Genomic DNA, 20,000 nt, shown 5'->3' with positions numbered 1-20,000 from the left:
GGTATATGTGTTAATGTGTGTGTTGCAGAAAAGCTATGAGAGAGAGAGAGAGAGAGAGAGAGAGAGAGAGAGAGAGAGAGAGAGAGAGAGAGAGAGAGAGAGAGAGAGGACAAGACAAAACATCGATGATTTGATTTGAACTGAGCTCAGGTGAAGCCGTGTATACGAAGGAGGCAGGTGATTGTTATCAGCTCGACAATCAAAATGAAAAGAAAAGAAAAGAAGACAGAACGTTACAAAACAGAGGACGGTGGAATAACCCTCCAGCATTATATGCCGATGTTTGGTCCGTCTTTCGTCAGGAATACAACTTCTGTCTCTGTCTGTATGCTGCACGCGCGTGTGTGTATGTGTGTGTTCAGGTGTCTGTAAGCTGTGTATCTGTATTTTCTGTAACACACAACCTTAACCATCTGCCCTCAAACCACCATCACACTCTTGAATACGACAGGCACACAGACTGAACGAGTTATCCAGGATACCATCCCATGCATGTCTCCGATCACAGCAACAAATCCCACCCATTCAACAGCAGCTGAGTATGCAGATGCTCAAAATAGTGGCTGACATGAGCAATGATGAGGAACTTTCAAACTCACGATCCCGGCTCCCCAACCACCCCTTCTCCCTCTCTCTCTCCCTCTCTCTCTCTCTCTCCCCCTCTCTCTCTCTAGAGGTGCACTTTGTTCTTTGCTGCCCAGCACTAAAACATGTACGTCAAATATTTATAAAACCTAAGTACTACAAGCATCCCTCTCTGTTCAAGTTGAATTTGTTAATGTCGTCAAGCAATACCAATGACGTACATAATTTTTCGGCATTCTTATATAAGGCATTCAAATTAAGAGAAATTGTTACTTCGTAAAACAGTTATAATGTATTTTTTGTTGTCTATATATTTACACGGATACAATGCACGGTTTGTTGTCTATATTAATGCTTATTTGCTTATGTGTTTTCGTTGAGTTGTATTACGTTTACGTATACCCCCTTCACTAGGGGCTGTGGCCTGATTGTGAATAAACCATTCCAAATCTTTCCAAATCTCTCTCTCTCTCTCTCTCTCTCTCTCTCTCTCCAGCGCAAATCAAATTTCAAGGTAAAAGTTTAATCAGGACTGGTGATTTACGCACTTTCCCTTGCTATGTAAAACGGAGGCACCAGGGCCTGTGAATGTTCACTCAGTGACAGCATAATTCATCCTGCATCAGTCTTCCAGTCAACCTTTCAGGCTGGTGGTGTGGCGTCCAGTTTTCCGTCTTGGAATTTTTCTTATTACGTGTACAACAACAACAGCAACAAAACACAGACAGACAGACAGACAGACACATACACACACATCTAACAATACTCTCACACTTCTCTCAATCTACGTTTTATGCCTGCATCACATCAGTGATGTCACGGTATTGATACAGACGCTGCCGCAAGCGACGACTGACAGTATGTGGAAATCCCGGTTTCCACGCACCATCAGTGTCCAGTGCAGTGTGATACGGGTCATTAGAGCGGGTGTCGAAGGTGGCACAAACGAATGATGAGCGCCCAATGGCAGCCGTAAGTCGGCTCTACCCAGGTAGGCAGCCTGCTGTGCAAAATGACCCCGTGTTCGTAAAGCGCTTACGGCTTGGCTTAGTCTCGGCCTACCGAGGATAGGTGCTCTATATCCAGATAATCATTCATTCATTCACCCGGTTTACTGTTCTTCTCCAATGGCCGAACTGAGGGACAGATGGTTGTCGCTTGTACCGTCTTGGTGACTGTATCGGGGCCAGCATGAATGAACGTATCACGGGCCTGCTCCGTTTCTGTTAGTACCCGTACATACATGCACATACACACACCGTTTCTGCCTCTTGAACACACACACGCACACACGCACACACATATACATATACATATATATATGAACGGGCAAAAATTGTGAGAAACAGTCCTGTACACTTGCACTTCCTGTCCCTCTCCTACACACCATACATCACACACATGTACGCGCGCGCACACACACACACACCTGTGACAATCATGTACACACATGCACGCGCACTGACGCACACACTCAGATTCTCTATCACAACACACACACACACACACACACACAGAAGCACTCGCTCGCTACATCAGTCAAACTTGACGCAGAGAAAAAAAATCAAGGTAAAATAAAATCAAGAAAAAAATCTTACCAGTCCCAGGCAATGCTCTCGCATCTGCCAAACGTGTCATTATCAAAGCAGCACAGAAAAACTGCACGGAAACACAGAGAAACACTGGAAAACTCATCAAGTTACACACTGGTCTGTAGACGTTCGCTTGGAAGATCGTGATTTTTGTTCTCCTTCCTAATTACTTCCAGTTCCTGTTATTCTTTGGTCTGTATTGTTTGTCTTGTAGTTTATCTCTCTCTCTTTACTCCTGTCTTCCAGGTAGCTCCTAGTCGGTACTGTTCAACTCAAGTGGGACGTTCTTTTGTCTGCCAACCCGAAATCTCTCACTGACGATTTGTGTTCGTATATTCTGCGTCCAGTCACACGACAGTCCTCCACCGTCGTCTGAGGTTTGTTTCCATCCACCACAATCAACACTCACAAACACCAGCACCGCAAAGTTTTGAGCAGCTAAATATAACTAGCGAAGGAATACTCTAGATCTCCGACCGACTGACTCAGACATCAAAATACTACTGTTATTAGCAATGGAGATGATGAAAGCTCTGCCAAAAATACTTCTCTACGATCACAAATACACACACACGCACGCGCGCACCGCGAGCGCTGTCGATGCCTGAAAAACTAAAGACTCCTCTCCTCAGGCAAGCAAGCACCTGCCATGCTTTTTATTGCATGAACTCATTCTCTCGCCTACGCGTGGCGGCATTCTGATCCCGTTTCGTTGGTTGATAAGTCTGCAGGAGGTGGGTGGGTGGGAGTTGGCGGTCGGAATTGGGATGCAATGGGAGCGTATCACTATTGTGTTTTGTTCTGTCCTGTCTCTTTACTCATGCACTTGGTTCGGGCCGAGAGAAAAACAAAGTGCTATGGGTCGTCGTGTTGGGATAGAAGCGGTGTGTGGGTGAGCGAGCGTGGTGGTGTGAGGATGATGATGATGATGAGGAGGAGGAGGAGGAGGAAGTGGTTCAGGCATCCAAAGAAGGCTTCCTCTCCTCCCCCTCTCTGGTGATAGGTGCTGTGACGGCACGCAGGCACAGTAGAGAGGAGGGGGTGGGGGGATGGTCTGTGTGTGTGTGTGTGTGTGTGTGACTCAAGGATGCAGGACGGGGAGAGCAGTGAGGGTGCAGTTACCTGGAATGCCATCAATGTTGTGGCGGGTCTCCTCGGGTCACGCACGGGTCGTGTTGCTAGCTTTGGGGGCTCTACTCGCTCTCTCTCTCAACTCGCCCCACCTTGCCTCCGGGATATGAGCCGTCTTTTTTTTCTTCTTCTTTTTTAAAATTTTTTTAATTGTTTGTTTGTTTTCGTTTTTTCTGTTTGTTTGTGTGTTGTTTTTGTTTGTTTGTTTGTTTGGGTTTTTTTGTTTTGTTTTGTTTTTTTGGGGGGAAGGGGAGGTGAGGGGTCTCGGGTTGTAGGGGTGGGGGCAGAGGAACGGCGATGCTGAATTGTACGGTGTGTGTGTGTGTGTGTGTGTGTGTGTGTGTGTGTGTGTGTGTGTGTGTGTGACGGTGTGTGCGTGTGCATGCGTACGTGCGTGCGTGTGTGTGTGTCTTTGTGTGTGTTTCAAACGGTCTTATACACACACTACTTACACTCATGCAAATTTTGAACATATTACATACATGTGCGCGCGCACATACACACACGTGCGCGCGCACGGCACACACACACACAAACACATATGAGCACGCAACTGAGAGCACACACACACACACACACACACACACACACACACACACACACACACTGCCAGTCGAAGACTCCGCGATTCATCTTTGTGTATGCATGAGGATGCAAGAGCATGTGGAGGCTGGTGTAGATGCATGTTTCTTGTGCGTAATCATGTGTGCTTATGCTGGTGTGTACGAAATCGCACGCGTGAGTAAATAAACAAGTAAATAGATAGATAAATAAATAAATAAATAACATAAGAAAGACGGAAAGAAAGAAAAATTAAATCAACTGTCAGCTTAAATCTAACTCAGTCCCCAAACAAACAAACAAAAACAAAAAAGACTAATTGTCAGTTCTATCGCCACCAGCCTCTTTGACATTCAGGGTTAGAACACAGTGCAGCACGTGAATCAACATGATGTTTGGAGATTTATGCAGTCCCGAAAAAAAAAAAAAGGTCTGCGGACCCACAAAGAAGTTTATGACGAAAACGGGTGATTTTAGTGTGTATTTTTATCCAACAGAGAGAGAGAGAGACAGAGACAGAGACAGAGAGACAGAGAGAGAGTGTGTGTGTATGTGTGCCGTGTGTGTGTGTGTGTGTGTGTGTGTGTGTGTATGAGAGAGAGAGAGAGGGAGAGAGAGAGAGGGAGAGAGAGAGAAAGAGAGAGAGAGAACGTTGTTGTTTTTTTTAATTGAGGGAAGTGGATTAAGCATACATGTGCTATTTTTTCATCCAGCCCCCAGGGCAAAGAGAAAATGAAAATGAATCAAAATATTCACAAAGTAACAAAGAGATGTAGAAATAATGACATGGCATTCGCAGAGAGAGAGACAGACAGAGAGACACAGACGGAGAGAGAGAGAGAGAGAGAGAGAGAGAGAGAGAGAGAGAGAGAGACAGACAGACAGACAGACAGACAGAGAGGGAGGAGAAGAGTATGAGAACCATCCTTTCTCAATGTCTGTCAGTCAGTCTGTCTCTCATTCTCTCTTACCAGCCCCCGACTCTCTCTCTCTCTTACCGCGGCACATTATCTCTCACATTCTTTCACCCCCTCTCTTCTTCTGTCTATCTGTCTGTCTGCCTGTCTCTCCCTGTTCTTTCCTGTGATCGTCTGTCTGCCTTGTTTGTCAAAGACCGTAATAGAAAATCCTCACTGACAGATACCGGGAGGGACAGAGGGTCAGAGGTCCGTGCAAAGAACTTCAGTGAAAGGTCACATCTGTTAACAGTCTCTCACCCATTCAACACACACAGGGAACACACACACACACACACACTGACACACACACACACACACACACTGGCACATGCACACCCATATACACATTCATTATCGCGCGCGCGCGCGCACGCACACACACAAGCACATGTACACAAACTCATTATCGTAAACACACACACACACGCTGACTGACCGGCACACACACACGGACACTCAGTCATTATCCGTCGTTTACACACACACACACACACACACACACACACACTATTGTACACACACTGACTATCGCGCGCGCGCGCACACACACACACACACACAGAGATCCCATTCTCCCTTTTTAACCCCCACCCCCCTTACCTAACCCGACCCCATACATGCCCATCCCCACGTGACTGGACCAAGTCTTTAAAAAAATCTTATCTCCCGCCCCCCTTTTTTTTCTTTCTTTGAATGCTTCCAGACTGGCTATTTTTAGCTTGTTTTCGTGAAATTTGATCTGGCTGTGCTGTGAATGAAGTCGACCTCATGCCACGGTCCCCGGAAGAGCCAGTACAAGTAAAGGGAGAGGACTGAAGAAGGAGTGTGAACAGGTGCAGCAGCATTCACTGAAATAAACCCCCACAACAGAAGGCACCCCGCCGTGTCTGAAAATATGTCTGGAACGGCCGTGGCCCCAGTCACGGTTTTCGCTTCACGGCACACACACACACACTCACTCACACACACACACACACACACACACACACACACACTCACACACACACACACACACACACACACACACACACACATCCTATTTATTTCACACAGATGCAAACGGTTCAAAATATGCACGACCATTCATCAAGAACAGTAAGAATTATTATGTGTGTGCGGGAGGGGGCGGGGGGCGGAGGAAGATTTTTTCCCTTTTCAAGACCAGGAATGTCAGAGCATGGATTCCGGAAGGAAAATTCTGTAGGTACCGTAACGGGAGGGGAGGGGGGAAGAAGGAGGAAAGGAGTGGGGCGGGGGGGGGGGTATGGGGCGTGGGGGGAATGTGGCTGCATTTTCTCTTCGCCACTCCCACCCCGTCCACCCTTCTTCTATTTTTTTTTCTTCTTTTTTTTTTTCAGTTTCAATTTCATAATGTAACTTTGTAGCTAGCTATCAACCCTCGAAGCCTGTGGGATGATGAGGCTGTTTATTACTTCATCCACCCATCCATCCAGTCATTTATTCATCTATTTATCTGTTCAGTTATTTATAACTCTGTCTCTGTCTTTCTCTGTGTCCATCTGTCTGTCTCTGCGTCTGCCTCACTTATATATATTCTAACCATCCTGTCTTTGAATAGAAGCCTGAATCGTTTCCACCACCTAGAAACACTCCGACCGTCTCAACTTTCTCAACAACAACAACGGCATCACCAACAGCACCACCACCAACCCTTACCTTATAAGACAAGTAATCAACACTCCTCCCTCCCCGTTCATCCCCCTCCCCCCTCCCTATATCCCACCCACGAGTTATAAGAATGGAACCGAAGTCAGTGGGCGTTGGGCCTAAACCAGCGATCCCTTATATCACAATACGAACACCCTTATCATTATTTCAAGAGCATTCGCGACAAGATCAAGTCCAGTTACTGGTGCTGCTGTAGGGCAGTGCGTGGAGCTGTGAACGTGAAGGAATAAGATGAGTGCACTACATATTTTTTTCCAGTGTTGTATTTCATTATTTTCATGATGATCATGGTCATTCTTCTTCTTACTATTATTGTTATTGTTGTTTTTGTTGCTATATTATTACCATTTGTTATTGTTGTTATAATTCTTCTTCTTCTATTCTCATTGTTATTATTATTATCATTATGATGATTTTGACGATGATGATGAAGATTATTATTATTATTATTATTATTAATGTGGTTATCATCATCATCATCATCATTATTATTATTATCATTAACAACATCAACATCGTTAACAAAATCACCATCATCATAATGAAGATTATCATTATCATTATTATTATCATCATTATGATTAACAACAACATCAACATCGTTATCAAAATCACCATCATCATAATGAAGATGATGCTATCACCATCATCATCAACACCACCATCACACTCTAGATCCTACACCCACGTGTTCCGGGCACTGAGCTGAACAGCTATTGAGCTCTATGGCCCCGGGTTCCAGTCACGATCGGAAAAGCTGTCGGAAACTCGGGCACGCGCCGATCTTCTTTCTTTCTGTACATTATAGCCTGCTGCTCCCTGTCGGCTGCCGATGTTGTTTTGACTAATTATAGTAACTGGTGGGCCCACCTTAGCATTTTCTCTGACAATGATGCTGTTTTGTTCTGTTGTTATTGTCGATGTAGATACGACCGTGTCTGACGGTTCAGTGTGTGTGTGTTGTGTGTGGGTGTGTGTGTGTGTTGTGTGTGTGTGTGTGGGGGGGGGGGGGGGGGGGTGGGTGGGGTGAGTGTGACCGACAGAGAAAGACAGATAGAGAGAGAGACAGAGATAGAAAGAAAGAGACAGAGAGACAGTGGGGCAGAAACTGTGTGTATTCACAGGAAACGTGATGTTGGAGAGAAGAGAGGGAGGGCAGGAAAGAGAATCTGTGAACGATTGTTTGGATGAAATACCAGTCTATTCTGTCTGTCTGTCTATTGTGTTTGTCTCTCTCTCTCTCTCTCTCTCTCTCTCTCTCTCTCTCTCTCACACACACACACACACACACACACACACACACACACACACACATACACACACCAGCAATCTATGGGAAGAAAGACTGAGAGAGTGATGAGCAGAATATACTTGTGATCCACTTGAAATGATTTGTTTTTTGTTTTGTTTTGTTTTTTTCATTTTGCATCTAGCAACCAAGCCCAATAAACAAGAGGATAACATCAAACCGACAACATAGATAAATGAATTATAAGAAAGGGATGGGTGACCGATTAATGAGAAGAATAAGAATATCAACAAACTGAACAACACGACAATAACAAGAAACATAAATATGAAAAAAAGAAAAAAAGAAGAAAAAAGAACAAGCACAGCAACAAGAAAAAGAATAATTTCAACAACAACAAAGAACAAAACAATGATAAAAACAAAAACCTAAAGAAGAAGAGGAGATGGAGGAGGAGGAGGAGTAGAAGAAGAAGAAGAACTGAGAAGAAGAAGAAGAGGAGGAGGAAGAGGAGGAGGAGAACAAGAAGAAGGAGAAGACGAAGAAGAACAAGAAAAATAGGAGAACAAAAAACAAGAAGAAGAAGAAAACGCCATGTACAGAAGCCCAGGACTGACGGCCAGCCCATACCTGACCCAGATCCCACAGTCCATCTTGATGAAAACCCAAGGTCAGTCAAACTCGCCCTCAAGCCCCCAACCCCACCCTCCTTCCCCCTGCCTACCGTGCCTCCCTCATCCATCCTGCCCCCCCCCCCCCCCCCTGCCCCCCAATCCCCCTCCCTCTCCCCGTACCTCCCCCAGGCCACGTACCCTTCTCCCTCAGTGGTCAGTCCGGGTCTGGGAGATTTCGTGTGTCCAAACAAAACCCACCTGCCCGTGTCAGGGGCACACTCAAGCGTGTCGCATATTTGTAGGGAGAGAGAGAGAGAGCAAGGGGGAGGGGGGCAGGGGGGGGGGCGGTGAGGTGGGGACAGGGAATTACTGGAATGTCTCAGGATTCAAGGCACAGGCTGACCCCTGTCTTTCTGCCCCCCCCCCCCCCACTTCCACCCCCTCCCAGCACCCCCCGCCCCCCTGAGAAGTTAATGTGTACACTAACCCCCCTCCCCTTGCCCCCTCACCGCCACCCCGTAGCCCCCGCACCCTCCCCAACCCCGCCCCTAGCTCGCTTCCTTACCCCTCATAGTGCAAGGCGATACATGGAGAAAGTAAGAAAAAAACGTGTTTCGGAAAGCGCTGACGCACAGGTATGGTTGTCTCTCAAGGACGTTTCTGTATAAATATTACGTGGGGGAGCAGGGGTCATCTCTATGTATAGAGCAATGCTGTGGGACCACGCCGGTGTCGTGTAGAATATTGTTGCCGTGAAATAGTGTAGCTGCCTTCGAAAGCCTTGCAAACGACTGATGTAGCTGTCGTCATCATCATCACCACTGGTCTCTTGTTGTTGTTGCTGCTCTTCTTCTTCAGTCTACTTCTTCTTCTATTATTATCATTATTGGTTGTAGTAGTAGTTGTAGTCGTCGTCGTCGTAGTAGTAGTTACGGTAGCAATAGTAGTACTAATAGTAGCACCAACTGCAGTAGTGGTAAACGCAGTAGAAGTAGTAGTTGTAACAGCAGCACTGACTATCAACAGAAGCAGTAAACCTGAGTTCTGCACACTTCTCGTGGTACTGAAGTGAGAATGGAAGTACAGTGGAGGAAACAAGAGAAACGTAATCATCATCATCATCATCATCACTGATAATCATCGTGGTCACCTCAGTCAACCCTGACCGTCATCATTGTCTGGATTATGACTGGACAACAGTAACGGCAGTGCTACCAGCATCAGCAGCAGAGCTATCTACTTGGGTACAGGAGGGGGCGGGGGGCCAGGGGGGGTCAGGGGGGATGGGGGCATGAAAGAAGAAACTCGTTCACGTTCAGAAAGTTTTATTATATCAGCTCCCGCGCATACTGAGTATAACAGGTGTCAGAGAAACACAGAACACACAGGCCTACCAACATGTCAAATCACTCTCCTCATATACTTTCCCTCCCGGACAGAGATACAGAGAGAGAGAGAGAGAGAGAGAGGGAGAGAGGGAGAGGGGTGGGGGCATGCATACAAACACGCGCGCGCACACACACACACGCACAACACCTATGTCTCTGTGTAACCACGCGTGCACTTGAATTCTTGTCATGATTGTTGTTAACCTTCTAGACTTACTGGACATCCTACACTGGCGCTTGGCTCAGTTTCTGAGGAGGGGAGGAAGGTTATCCACAGAACATACCAGCACCACACTGCACTGTTATTATGGGCGGAACGTGATGTCATTCTAAACAACCTCACGCTTTCACACCCCTCCACTCCCCCCCCGCACCTCCCCGCCCCCAAACACACACTCCCAAACCAGTTATATGCTTTCAGTCCAAACAGAACTACGGTTTCACCTATTGATATAGCACAAAGCATTGTTTCCTTCTAAGTGAACCATTACCACCGTCTAACAGAACAGCATGTTTTGGGTTGAAGTCCGTGTGTGTCGTACAGTATGGCCCCCATTTGGGTCCGTATCACAGAAGACAGTTTCTTGGCAATGTGTTTTGTTTGTTTTGCCGGGGTAAAAAAACAAAAACACAACCCCCCCCAAAAAAAACAAACAAACAAAAAACAAAAAAAAACCCCACACTTTTAAAAATGCGTACTTGTGTGCAATCAAAAACATGTCCGAACCGCACACGTGCGAACTAGGTGCCGAATGCACCGACCCTGCACAGCACAACCTGTACCGTACGGTGGGAGGGAAGGGAGTTGGAACGGGAGGGGGGGTGGGGGGAGGGTTGTGAGACGGCGTTGGGCTCCTGGCCAGGCCAGTCCACCACCCACCCCTCCCACTGCCCCTCCCCTCTCAGCTCACCCCCCCCCCCGCCCCTCCCTTCCCACCACAACCCTCAATGACTCGTCCCCTCCCACCCGAAATCTGGTAATCAGGAACCAGACGGGAACTGTCTGCTGGCGGCGACCCAACCATTGTCTTTCCTCCTTTCTCTGGAACTCCTTGCATCAGACATATGTACATGCACTGTCTGCAGGGCTGCCACGTGCGTCCTGTTTGTCTCAGTGCTGGACAGCACGGCCCCGGTGGTTGTTGGGGTCTGCTGACGAAATAAAACTGCCAGAGACGTGTAAGACTGTGTTGCAGAATGAGGTCACGCGGCATTTCGTCCCGGGTGGTGGCTGTGGCGGTTCGGTGTTGCACGTGCCGATCATCTACATCGTAATATATGTGGGTTTTTTAGGGATGTGGAGTGGGGCCGAGGGGGGCGGGTGTGTGTGTGTGTGTGGGGGGGGGGGTCTACGGGGATCATCTTTGATCAGGAAGGTACTAGTTTAGGTGGAGGGTGACAGGGGGGGGGGGGGGGGGCATCAACTTTGATCAGGAAGGTACTAGTTTAGGCAGCTCTCAGCGTAGCGACACGCTCTCCCTGGGGACAGCAGCCCGAATTTCACACAGAGAAATCTGTTGTGATAAAAGAGTAATACAATACACAATACAATACAATACAATACAATGCAATACAATAACGCGGGATCTGGAAGCTCTGTCTCGCTGGAAGAACGAGCACACTGTAACCTGGCATGACTGAAGCGGAGCTGACACAGAGAGAGAGAGAGAGAGAGAGAGAGAGAGAGAGAGAGAGAGACGTATTTGGGATTACTGGCTTTTTTTTTTTACGTGACTGTGGACAATCCTACAATATGACTAATAACCCACCCCTGTGGTATCAGCCCAATACCGGCACCACTCTCTCTCTCTATCTCTGGTGTATGTCTGCATGTGAAAGGAGTGTGGGGAGGGTACGTGCATATGTAAGTGCGTCCGTGCAGTGCGTGCGTGTAAATGTAATATATATATACGTGTGTGTGTGTGTGTGTGTGTGTGTGTGTGTGTGTGTGTGTGTGAGTCCGTGCACGTGAGCGCGTGCGTAAATTCTTCTCTCCTTCTCTCTTTCTCTCTCTCTTAAACTGTGCAAATTCGTGTGAATTATTCATACATACTGTACCCCCTTCAGAAGGGGTCATGGCCTATACTGATTAAACTTTTCGAGTTCGAGTTCTCTCTCTCTCCCAGCCCCCCTCTCTCTCCTCACCTGCATGCCAGATCAGCGTACGTGTTCATGTTTCTGTGAGTCAGGACCACCAGTACAGCGGCACAGAGCGGCACACGTTTTCCTCCACCTCCCCCCACCCCTCCCTCCCATACCGTTCTATCCTCTCATCTCCCCCATCCTCTCTCTCCCACCCACCCCCTCCTCTTTTCACAGTGAATCACCTGTCAGCAAGTTCAGCGATTTGTACGTAATCGGGGTACTATACACCCCAGACCTAGTCATCTGTGTGTGTGTGTGTGTGTGTGTGTGTGTGTGTGTGTGTGTTTCTCTGTGTGTGTGTGTGTGTGTGTGTGTGCGAGCGTGCGTGCGTGCATGCACGTGTGTTTCTTCCAAATGCTGCTGGCGTGCAGGCACTTGCAGGCCGCCGAATGTGCACACGTGTGTTAAAAGAATTAAAAAAACAAAACACCAACGCAGCTATACAACATGTAATTAAAACACGTGTTTGTGTGTACTATATGAGGGAGCGCGCGTGTGCGTGCGCGAACTTCAGTGTACGCACACACGCGCATCTGAATTTCTCTTCAGTCACTGCGCACGTCTGGCTGAAAACAGGTTGTTAATACGAGTGTGGCAGTTACACTAACAGGAATCATGTCGTCTGGCAGGTGGGTATAGTACAGCCATGTAAAGGCGTAAAGTCCCAGTGTGAGTGATACCCCAAAATACACACTGACTGGTCTTGCCCGGGTCGGCGTACCTCAGTGTCTGGCTCAGTGGGTTGAGACGGCGCCCAGTTCGCTGTCAAAACAGGTCATAGGTCTTAGAGAGAGAGAGAGAGAGAGAGAGAGAGAGACAGAGAGAGAGAGAGAGACAGAGACAGAGAGAGAGAGAGAGAGTGTGTATCTGTGTGTGGGTTCAGTTGTTTGTGTGTTTGTGTGTGTGTGTGTGTGTGTGTGTGTGTGTGTGTGTGTGTGTGTGTGCGTGCGTATTTGTATGTTTGTTTCAAGTGTTTGTGTGTGTGTGTGTGTGTGTGTGTGTGTGTGTGTGTGTGTGTGTGTGTGTGTGTGTGTGTGTGTGTGTGTGTGTGTGTGTGTGTGTGTGTGTGTGTGTGTGTGTGTGTGTGTGTGTGTGTGTGTGTGTGTGTGTGTGTGTGTGTGTGTGTGTTCGGAGCAGGTCAGAATCGCCCGTTTCCAGTCACAGATACCTGTCACACACTGAGGTATTTGTGTCTACGTTCCGATTCACCTGCTCTGTCATCGTACCAACCCTGTCCCACATGGCCTCTTGGGAGACTGACTGACTGTCAACATTGTGTTGACTTCCCCTTTCGTCAGTTCAGCATCTCTCTCTCTCTCTCTGGCACACACACACACACACACAGAAACACACATACTCACACACACACAGAAACACAGAAACACACACACACATACACACACACACACACACAGAGAAACATACATACTGACACACACACACATACACCCGCGCGCGTACACACACATACAAATAGAAACACACACACACACATAAACACACACACATACACATACACACACATACACACGCACGCACACACACACAAACACACACATAGAAACACACAGACATACACACATACACACGCGCGCGCGCACACACACACACACACACATACAAACACACACGCATACACATACATACACACGCACACACACGTACACACACAAACACACACACAGACACGCACACACATACACGCACGCGGGCGCGCGCTCACACACACACACATAGAAACACACACACACACACACACACACAATACACACACACACATACACGCACGCGGGCGCGCGCTCACACACACATACACACAGAAACACACACACACACATAGAAACAAACACACACACATACAGACACATACACACGCACACACGCACGCGCGCGCGCACACACACACACACGCGCGCGCGCGCGCGCGCGGTAGTTAGTTACCTTCGAGTTGAACGTCTACACCCACCCAGTGGTTGATATTGCCCAGAGGGATTGTGAACAATCCCAGGACAGTGCGGACCTGTCTGACACCACACTGAGGATTGCATGGTTCGGACACACGTGTCTTTTCGACTGACGAATTCGCCAATGACTCAGTTCTCTTGTGTGTGTGTGTGTGTGTGTGTGTGTGTGTGTGTGTGTGTGTGTGTGTGTGTGTGTGACGGTGTGTGTGTGTGTGTGTGTGTGTGTGTGTGTGTGTGTGTGTGTGCGCGCGCGCGCGTGTGTGTGCGTGTGTCTGTGGCTCTGTGTGAGAGAGAGAGAGAGATACAGTCGGACAGACAGACACAAAGACAGACAAAAGAAAGAAAAGAAAGAAAACTAGAAAGAAAAGAGAGAGCGACTGACGAACAGATCGATAGCAACACGCCACTAAACCTTCAGCTTCATTAATATTCATCCTTACGGCAGCGTGTAACGAGACGAACGGAAAGGAACGGAAAAAGAAAGCCGATAGAATATGGAAGAACGGGAGAGAAGTTCAGTTTGAACCAAACCATCCCCCACTCCACTTCCTGCGTTACCTCATTCCCCCTACCCACCCCCCTCCCAACCCCCAAACCCTCAAACATCTGGGATGAAGTCAGAAAGATGCTGTTTACATACACGTATGCACGCACAAACTCAAGATACAAATACAGACACACAAAGACACATGCGCACGCATACACGCACACGCGTAGCCACACGGAAACAAATCACACGTACGCACACTCATTCAGATACAAACACAGACACAGACATACACAACACACACACTACCCATACACACATACATTAAATAGTATACACTTGTTCACAGACTACAGAGACACACTACCCATACACACGTATATTGAATATTCTACACTTATACACAGACAGACACCGACACGGACACACACACAGACACACTACCCCATACACATGTACATTAAATATTTTACACGCACACACTCTCACATGTATGCATATACCACACTCAGACAAACACATTCTCTGGTACACTGTCACACAGAGAGAGAGAGAGAGAGAGAGAGAGAAACGTGCAACTCAACACTTTATTGCGAGACTCGGATTCCAAGGTCGTGTGAGATGAACAGGGTCAAGTCACGCCAACCGAACATAACGTGCTTGGGGGGGATTCGTGAGATTCGTGACGTCTCTCTCGTTCCTGGTGTGTGGAAGAAATGTGGACAGAGACAGTTCCCTGTTCAATACGAACCTGTTCGTTCGCCAGCACGTAACTCGTCCTGTGAGTTTCTCTGTCAGGTTCTGGTCTTTTGGTAAGCTTGTATCGTGTTAACGTGTTGTTTTGTTGTTGTTTTATTAGCTTTCTTTTTCCACGTCAGGCTTGTGTGGCAGCTGGATCGCGATCAAGTAGTGTTATCTTTGAGCCTCTGTCTCTCTCACTCTGTCTCTTAGTGTCTCTGACTCTGTATGCACACACACACACACACACACACACACACACACACACACACACACAGATCTATAGATACATGTATACAGACATACACACATACATGATTATATATACCACACTGTCCTATCGTGCAGTAGTATTCATTGGTGTGTCCGGTCCACACACACACACACACACTCTCTCTCTCTCTCTCACACACACATCTATACATATATACACATACACACGTCCGCACCGGTCTCATAAAGAAAATGCTTCAGCCCAGTTTAAAAACAAGTATGGGCACGCATCTTATCCTCTCCCCTAACCTCCCCACCCCACCCCAATACACACAGACACACACACACACACAGATACACGCACGCACACACGACGCGCTCGCGTACACACACACATACATACACATACGCCCAGTCGCGCACACACACTCACATATATTCATAATGTATGTATTCCCTTTGACGCTTCTTCTTTTCGTGCAACATCTGTTCTAAGAAAAACAAGCAATGCACGTTGGTATCCGGCTGTGTGTGTGTGTGTGTGTGTGTGTGTGTGTGTGGCGTGTGATTCGTGTGTGTGTGCGCGCGTGTATGCATGCGTGCGTGTGAGTGTGCGTGCCTGTGTGTGTGTGCGCGCCCGCGCGCGTGTGCGTGTGTGTGTGTATGTGTGCGTGTGTGTGTGTGCGTGCGTGTGTATGTATGTTTGTGTGTGTTGTTGTGGTGGTGGTGGTGGTGGTGATTGTGGTGTGTGTGTGTGTGTGTGTGTGTGTGTGTGTGTGTGTGTGTGTGTGTGTGTGTGTGTCTCACCAGCACTAGCCACACCAGCCATGCAATGCACAGCAGTACACCAACACTACTAGCTGTATGCGCTCTTCGCTTTCCTGCACCGCTGCACAGGATCGAAACGAAACGATCGATCTTGTCCGCAACCCCGTGCACTACCTTGGTTCTTTTTGCTGTCTCACCCAGACACAGAGAGAGAGAGTGAGAGAAAGAGAGAGAGGGGGTGGGAGGGAGAGAAAGGGGTGGGGGGAGAGAGGGGGGGGTGGGGAGAGAGAGGGGGGGTGGGAGGGAGAGAGAGAGAGAGAGGTGGGGGAGAGAGATGGGAGAGAGAGAGAAAGAGAGTGGGAGAGGGAGGGAGAGAGATGATAGAGAAAGAGGGAGAGAGATGAGGGAGTAAGAGAGAGACGGGGAGAGGGAGTGGGAGGAGAGAGAGAAAGAGAGGGGAGGGGGAGAAATGATGGGGAAGGCAGGTGTAAGAGGTGGGACTGAGACAGAGCGAGAGAAATGGGGCGAGAGAGAAAGAGAGAGAGAGAGACAGACAGACAGAGACAAAGAGATAGATAGATAAATAGAGAAAAACAGACAGAGACAGAGAGAGACAGATAGGCAGACAGACAGACAGAGACAAAGAGATAGAGATAGAGAGAAACAGAAAAGACAGGGAGACAAATAGAGGAAGGATGGTGAGACAGACAGTGTCGGAGAGAGAACTGTGACAGAGGCCGAGAGACAGAGATAGTTGGTCATAAAATATAATAGAAATGGTATGAGATAGAGAGAGAGGCAGACAGACACACATAGAGACTGACACACACATAGATACTGGCAGACATACAGAAAATAAAAACAGAGACAGAGAAAAAGAAGAAGACATAAAGAAATTATGACAAATTATAAAACTGGTTTCTTGACCTTGTGACCCTGAATAGAGATCAATAGGTCATATAACTGATCGATTTCGATATATATATATATATATATATATATATATATATATATATATATATATATATATATATTACACACATATATCGATCAGTTCAGATATGCCCACTGAGATCGATCCAGGGGTTTGCCGTAAAGCATTTGCACGTTCAGACAGGCGAGCGCGCTTGTCTGCGTGCGCACGCACACGCGCGCACATACACACACACTATGTAGAAACTGGTAAAAAATAAAACGAACATGTATCGCAATCAATAATGGGACCATGAATGCACCCCCACCCCAACTGCCCATGTTCAGATGCTTTATTTCCCGTCATCGATTCCAATTGTTCCCATACACACCATGTGGCAGGAGCGCCTACGTGTGTGTGTGTGTGTGTGTGTGTGTGTGTGTGTGTGTGTGTGTGTGTGCGCGCGCGCAAAACGATTCTCGGGTCGAGCATGTGGCGTTGTGTGGAGATGCGTGCTTTCGTCTGTAAGAAGAGCTGTGCGTGTCTGCATGCTGATCAGTTCGTCCATGAATGGCTGACAAGGCGTTTTCCCCTTTGATGCATACACGCGCGCGCACACACTGAGAAAAAAACCAACACCACACTATGGGTGTGTGTGTGAAGAGTGGGGTGGGCTGGGGTCAGACAGACAGACACATAGACAATAACAATGAAAAAGACTTACTGTATAGGCCATTGGCACATAACAAAGAAGTGGGCTAAGAACTGATCGTATGCATAACACCGTCAGCACGAATAAGAATACATCCACGCGCAGTCCATCGACTGAGAGAGAGAGAGAGAGAGAGAGAGAGAGAGAGAGAGAGAGAGAGAGAGAGAGAGACGTCCGTATTCAGTTGGGATTACTGATGAATGGAATGGAACAGAATAGTCAGTAGAATATCTTATTGACATGAAATCTTAAATTTTGTGAGACACAATAAAATATAAACAGAGAGAGAGAGAGAGAGAGAGAGAGAGAGAGAGAGTGTGTGTAACAGTATTTGTGTGTGTGTGTGTGTGTGTGTGTGCGTGCGTGTGTGCGTGTAACTGTACAAGTGTGTGTGTGTATCTGTAGGTGTGTATGTAAGTGTCTATCTATGTATAAATGTGTGTGCACGTGTGTGTGCGTGCGTGCGTGTGTGTGTGTGTGTGTGTGTGCGCGCGCGCGCGCGTGTGTGTAGCTAGTTCCGGCGGATGACGCCAACAAGTATTACTGCGCCGTCTCTGGCGATTACAGATCAGACAGCACACACACACACACACAAACTGGGGGGTGTTTGTTTTCTTGTTTCTTTGTGTGTCTACACACTCCCTCTGCCTGCATCTTCACAAGCTCCTGCTCTCCCAACTGCACAGGTTTTTACAGACCAAACCCCCTCCCAACACCTTCTCCTCCCCTCCCCCCCCCCCCCATGCCCCCTCCCTCCATCCCTCCTGCCTTCTCGATTCGTTTCGAAACCCCAAACGGCAGAGGAGAAAAGGGGAGGGGGAGTGAGGAGTGTGAGGGATCTTGTTTGGGGCCCGAGTGTTGGTGTTATCTCTCTCTCAGGTACACAAACAAACCTTTCCCCCTCCACGTGCGATGACGTAACAGGGATGGGGGGGGGGGGGGGAGGGTGTGTTTGCGTGCATGCGTGTGTGTGTGTGTTGTTGTTGTTGTTGTTGTAGTGGTGGTGGTAGTGATGTGTGTGTATGTGTGATATGTTTACATGATGTGTGTGTGTGTGTGTGTGTGTGTGTGTGTGTGTGTGCGTGCGTGCGTGTGGTTTGTGGTGATGATATGTATGTGACTACAATAGGTAGCGCTCTATTGTTGCCGTTGTTGTTCAATACGTTTCCTTATTTGTTTTTCGTTCTTCATCACACACACACACACACACACACACACACACACACAACATACATACATACATACACACTGGAATACACAAAAACACACTGTAAAAAAACAAAACAACGTATATAAAAAAGACATGCACACACACAAACACACACGCACGCAAACACACACACGCACGCGCGCGCATATATATACTATACAAACACACGCGCACACACACACACACTGATACCGGCGCGTACGTACGCACGCGCATCCCTCTTTCTCCTCCTTCACTCTGTTATCTCATGCACACACACACACACTGACAGACACAAACCGATCACCAGGCCCACAAAGAGACATAATGAAGCGAAAGAGAGAAGGAAGAAGAGGAGAAGGAAGGAAGGGGGAGGAGACAAAGCAAAGCACAGTCATCACACACAGGTCAACAGCCCCGCAGCTGTCACAGCTGATTTCTCCCTGAACTTTACAGCACGCCAACACACTGCCCTTCTCCGTGAGGAACCAAGACAACACACACCACCACACACCACCACATACCCTGTTGCGGCTTTTGTTGTCGCCGGCGACAATATATTCCGACGTTCACGGCACGTACTGCCCCACCCCCCACCCTCTCTCTCTCTCTCTCTCGCATTTATTTATTCTATTTTGTGTTATTATATCTTTGATTGGATTCCTTTGACTGAAAATCATGCATCCCCTTGATATGAGAATTTTGCAGTTAATATCAATGACACGTCAAAGCGTCAAACGTCAACTGAGCATCTCTCTCTCTCTCTCTCTCTGTCCCCCGCACGTTGATTTGTTTGCTCTGACGACTGCCAACAAAATATGCCAGCCACAATAACTATGTGCTGACAACAATCTTCTGTGTTGGCGACAGTATGTGTCGAGAACGTCGACACATAATCATTTTCGTCGGCGACAAAATAATCATGTCCAGCGACAAATTTTCCGCTACAGACCTCAGACGCACTGATCTCCTGGGTTCACGCACCCCACCAGCCGTCTCTGTGCTGTCAAACACTGGAAGCGGCTATGACGAGTTCGCTGCGGGTCACTTCCATCGCCCCTTTAATCAGACGTTGCCAAGAAACTCACGCTGATGATCCTGTC

The 20,000-nt window shown here is 47.7% G+C and overlaps 1 protein-coding gene across 2 annotated transcripts in view; it reads right to left on the bottom strand.

The window, feature by feature from the left end:
* LOC143301148 (uncharacterized) overlaps window positions 1-20,000 on the bottom strand; it is a 72,850-nt gene that overhangs the window by 12,518 nt on the left and 40,332 nt on the right. The window contains exon 1 of one of the 2 annotated variants that reach the window (XM_076615217.1): window positions 2,184-2,903. The exons of the other annotated variant lie outside the window; for it this stretch is intronic. Within the exon in view, the coding sequence (XP_076471332.1) occupies window positions 2,184-2,280 (97 nt within the window). The 5' untranslated portion in view covers window positions 2,281-2,903. Of the gene's footprint in view, window positions 1-2,183; window positions 2,904-20,000 lie in introns of those variants that run through there. 2 annotated transcript variants of the gene reach the window in all.

The sequence above is a fragment of the Babylonia areolata genome, chromosome 27 (assembly GCF_041734735.1).
Source record: "Babylonia areolata isolate BAREFJ2019XMU chromosome 27, ASM4173473v1, whole genome shotgun sequence".
NCBI lineage: Eukaryota > Metazoa > Mollusca > Gastropoda > Neogastropoda > Buccinidae > Babylonia > Babylonia areolata.
The sequence above is the reverse complement of the archived record's forward strand: the minus strand, read 5'-3'. Positions and strand labels throughout refer to the sequence as shown.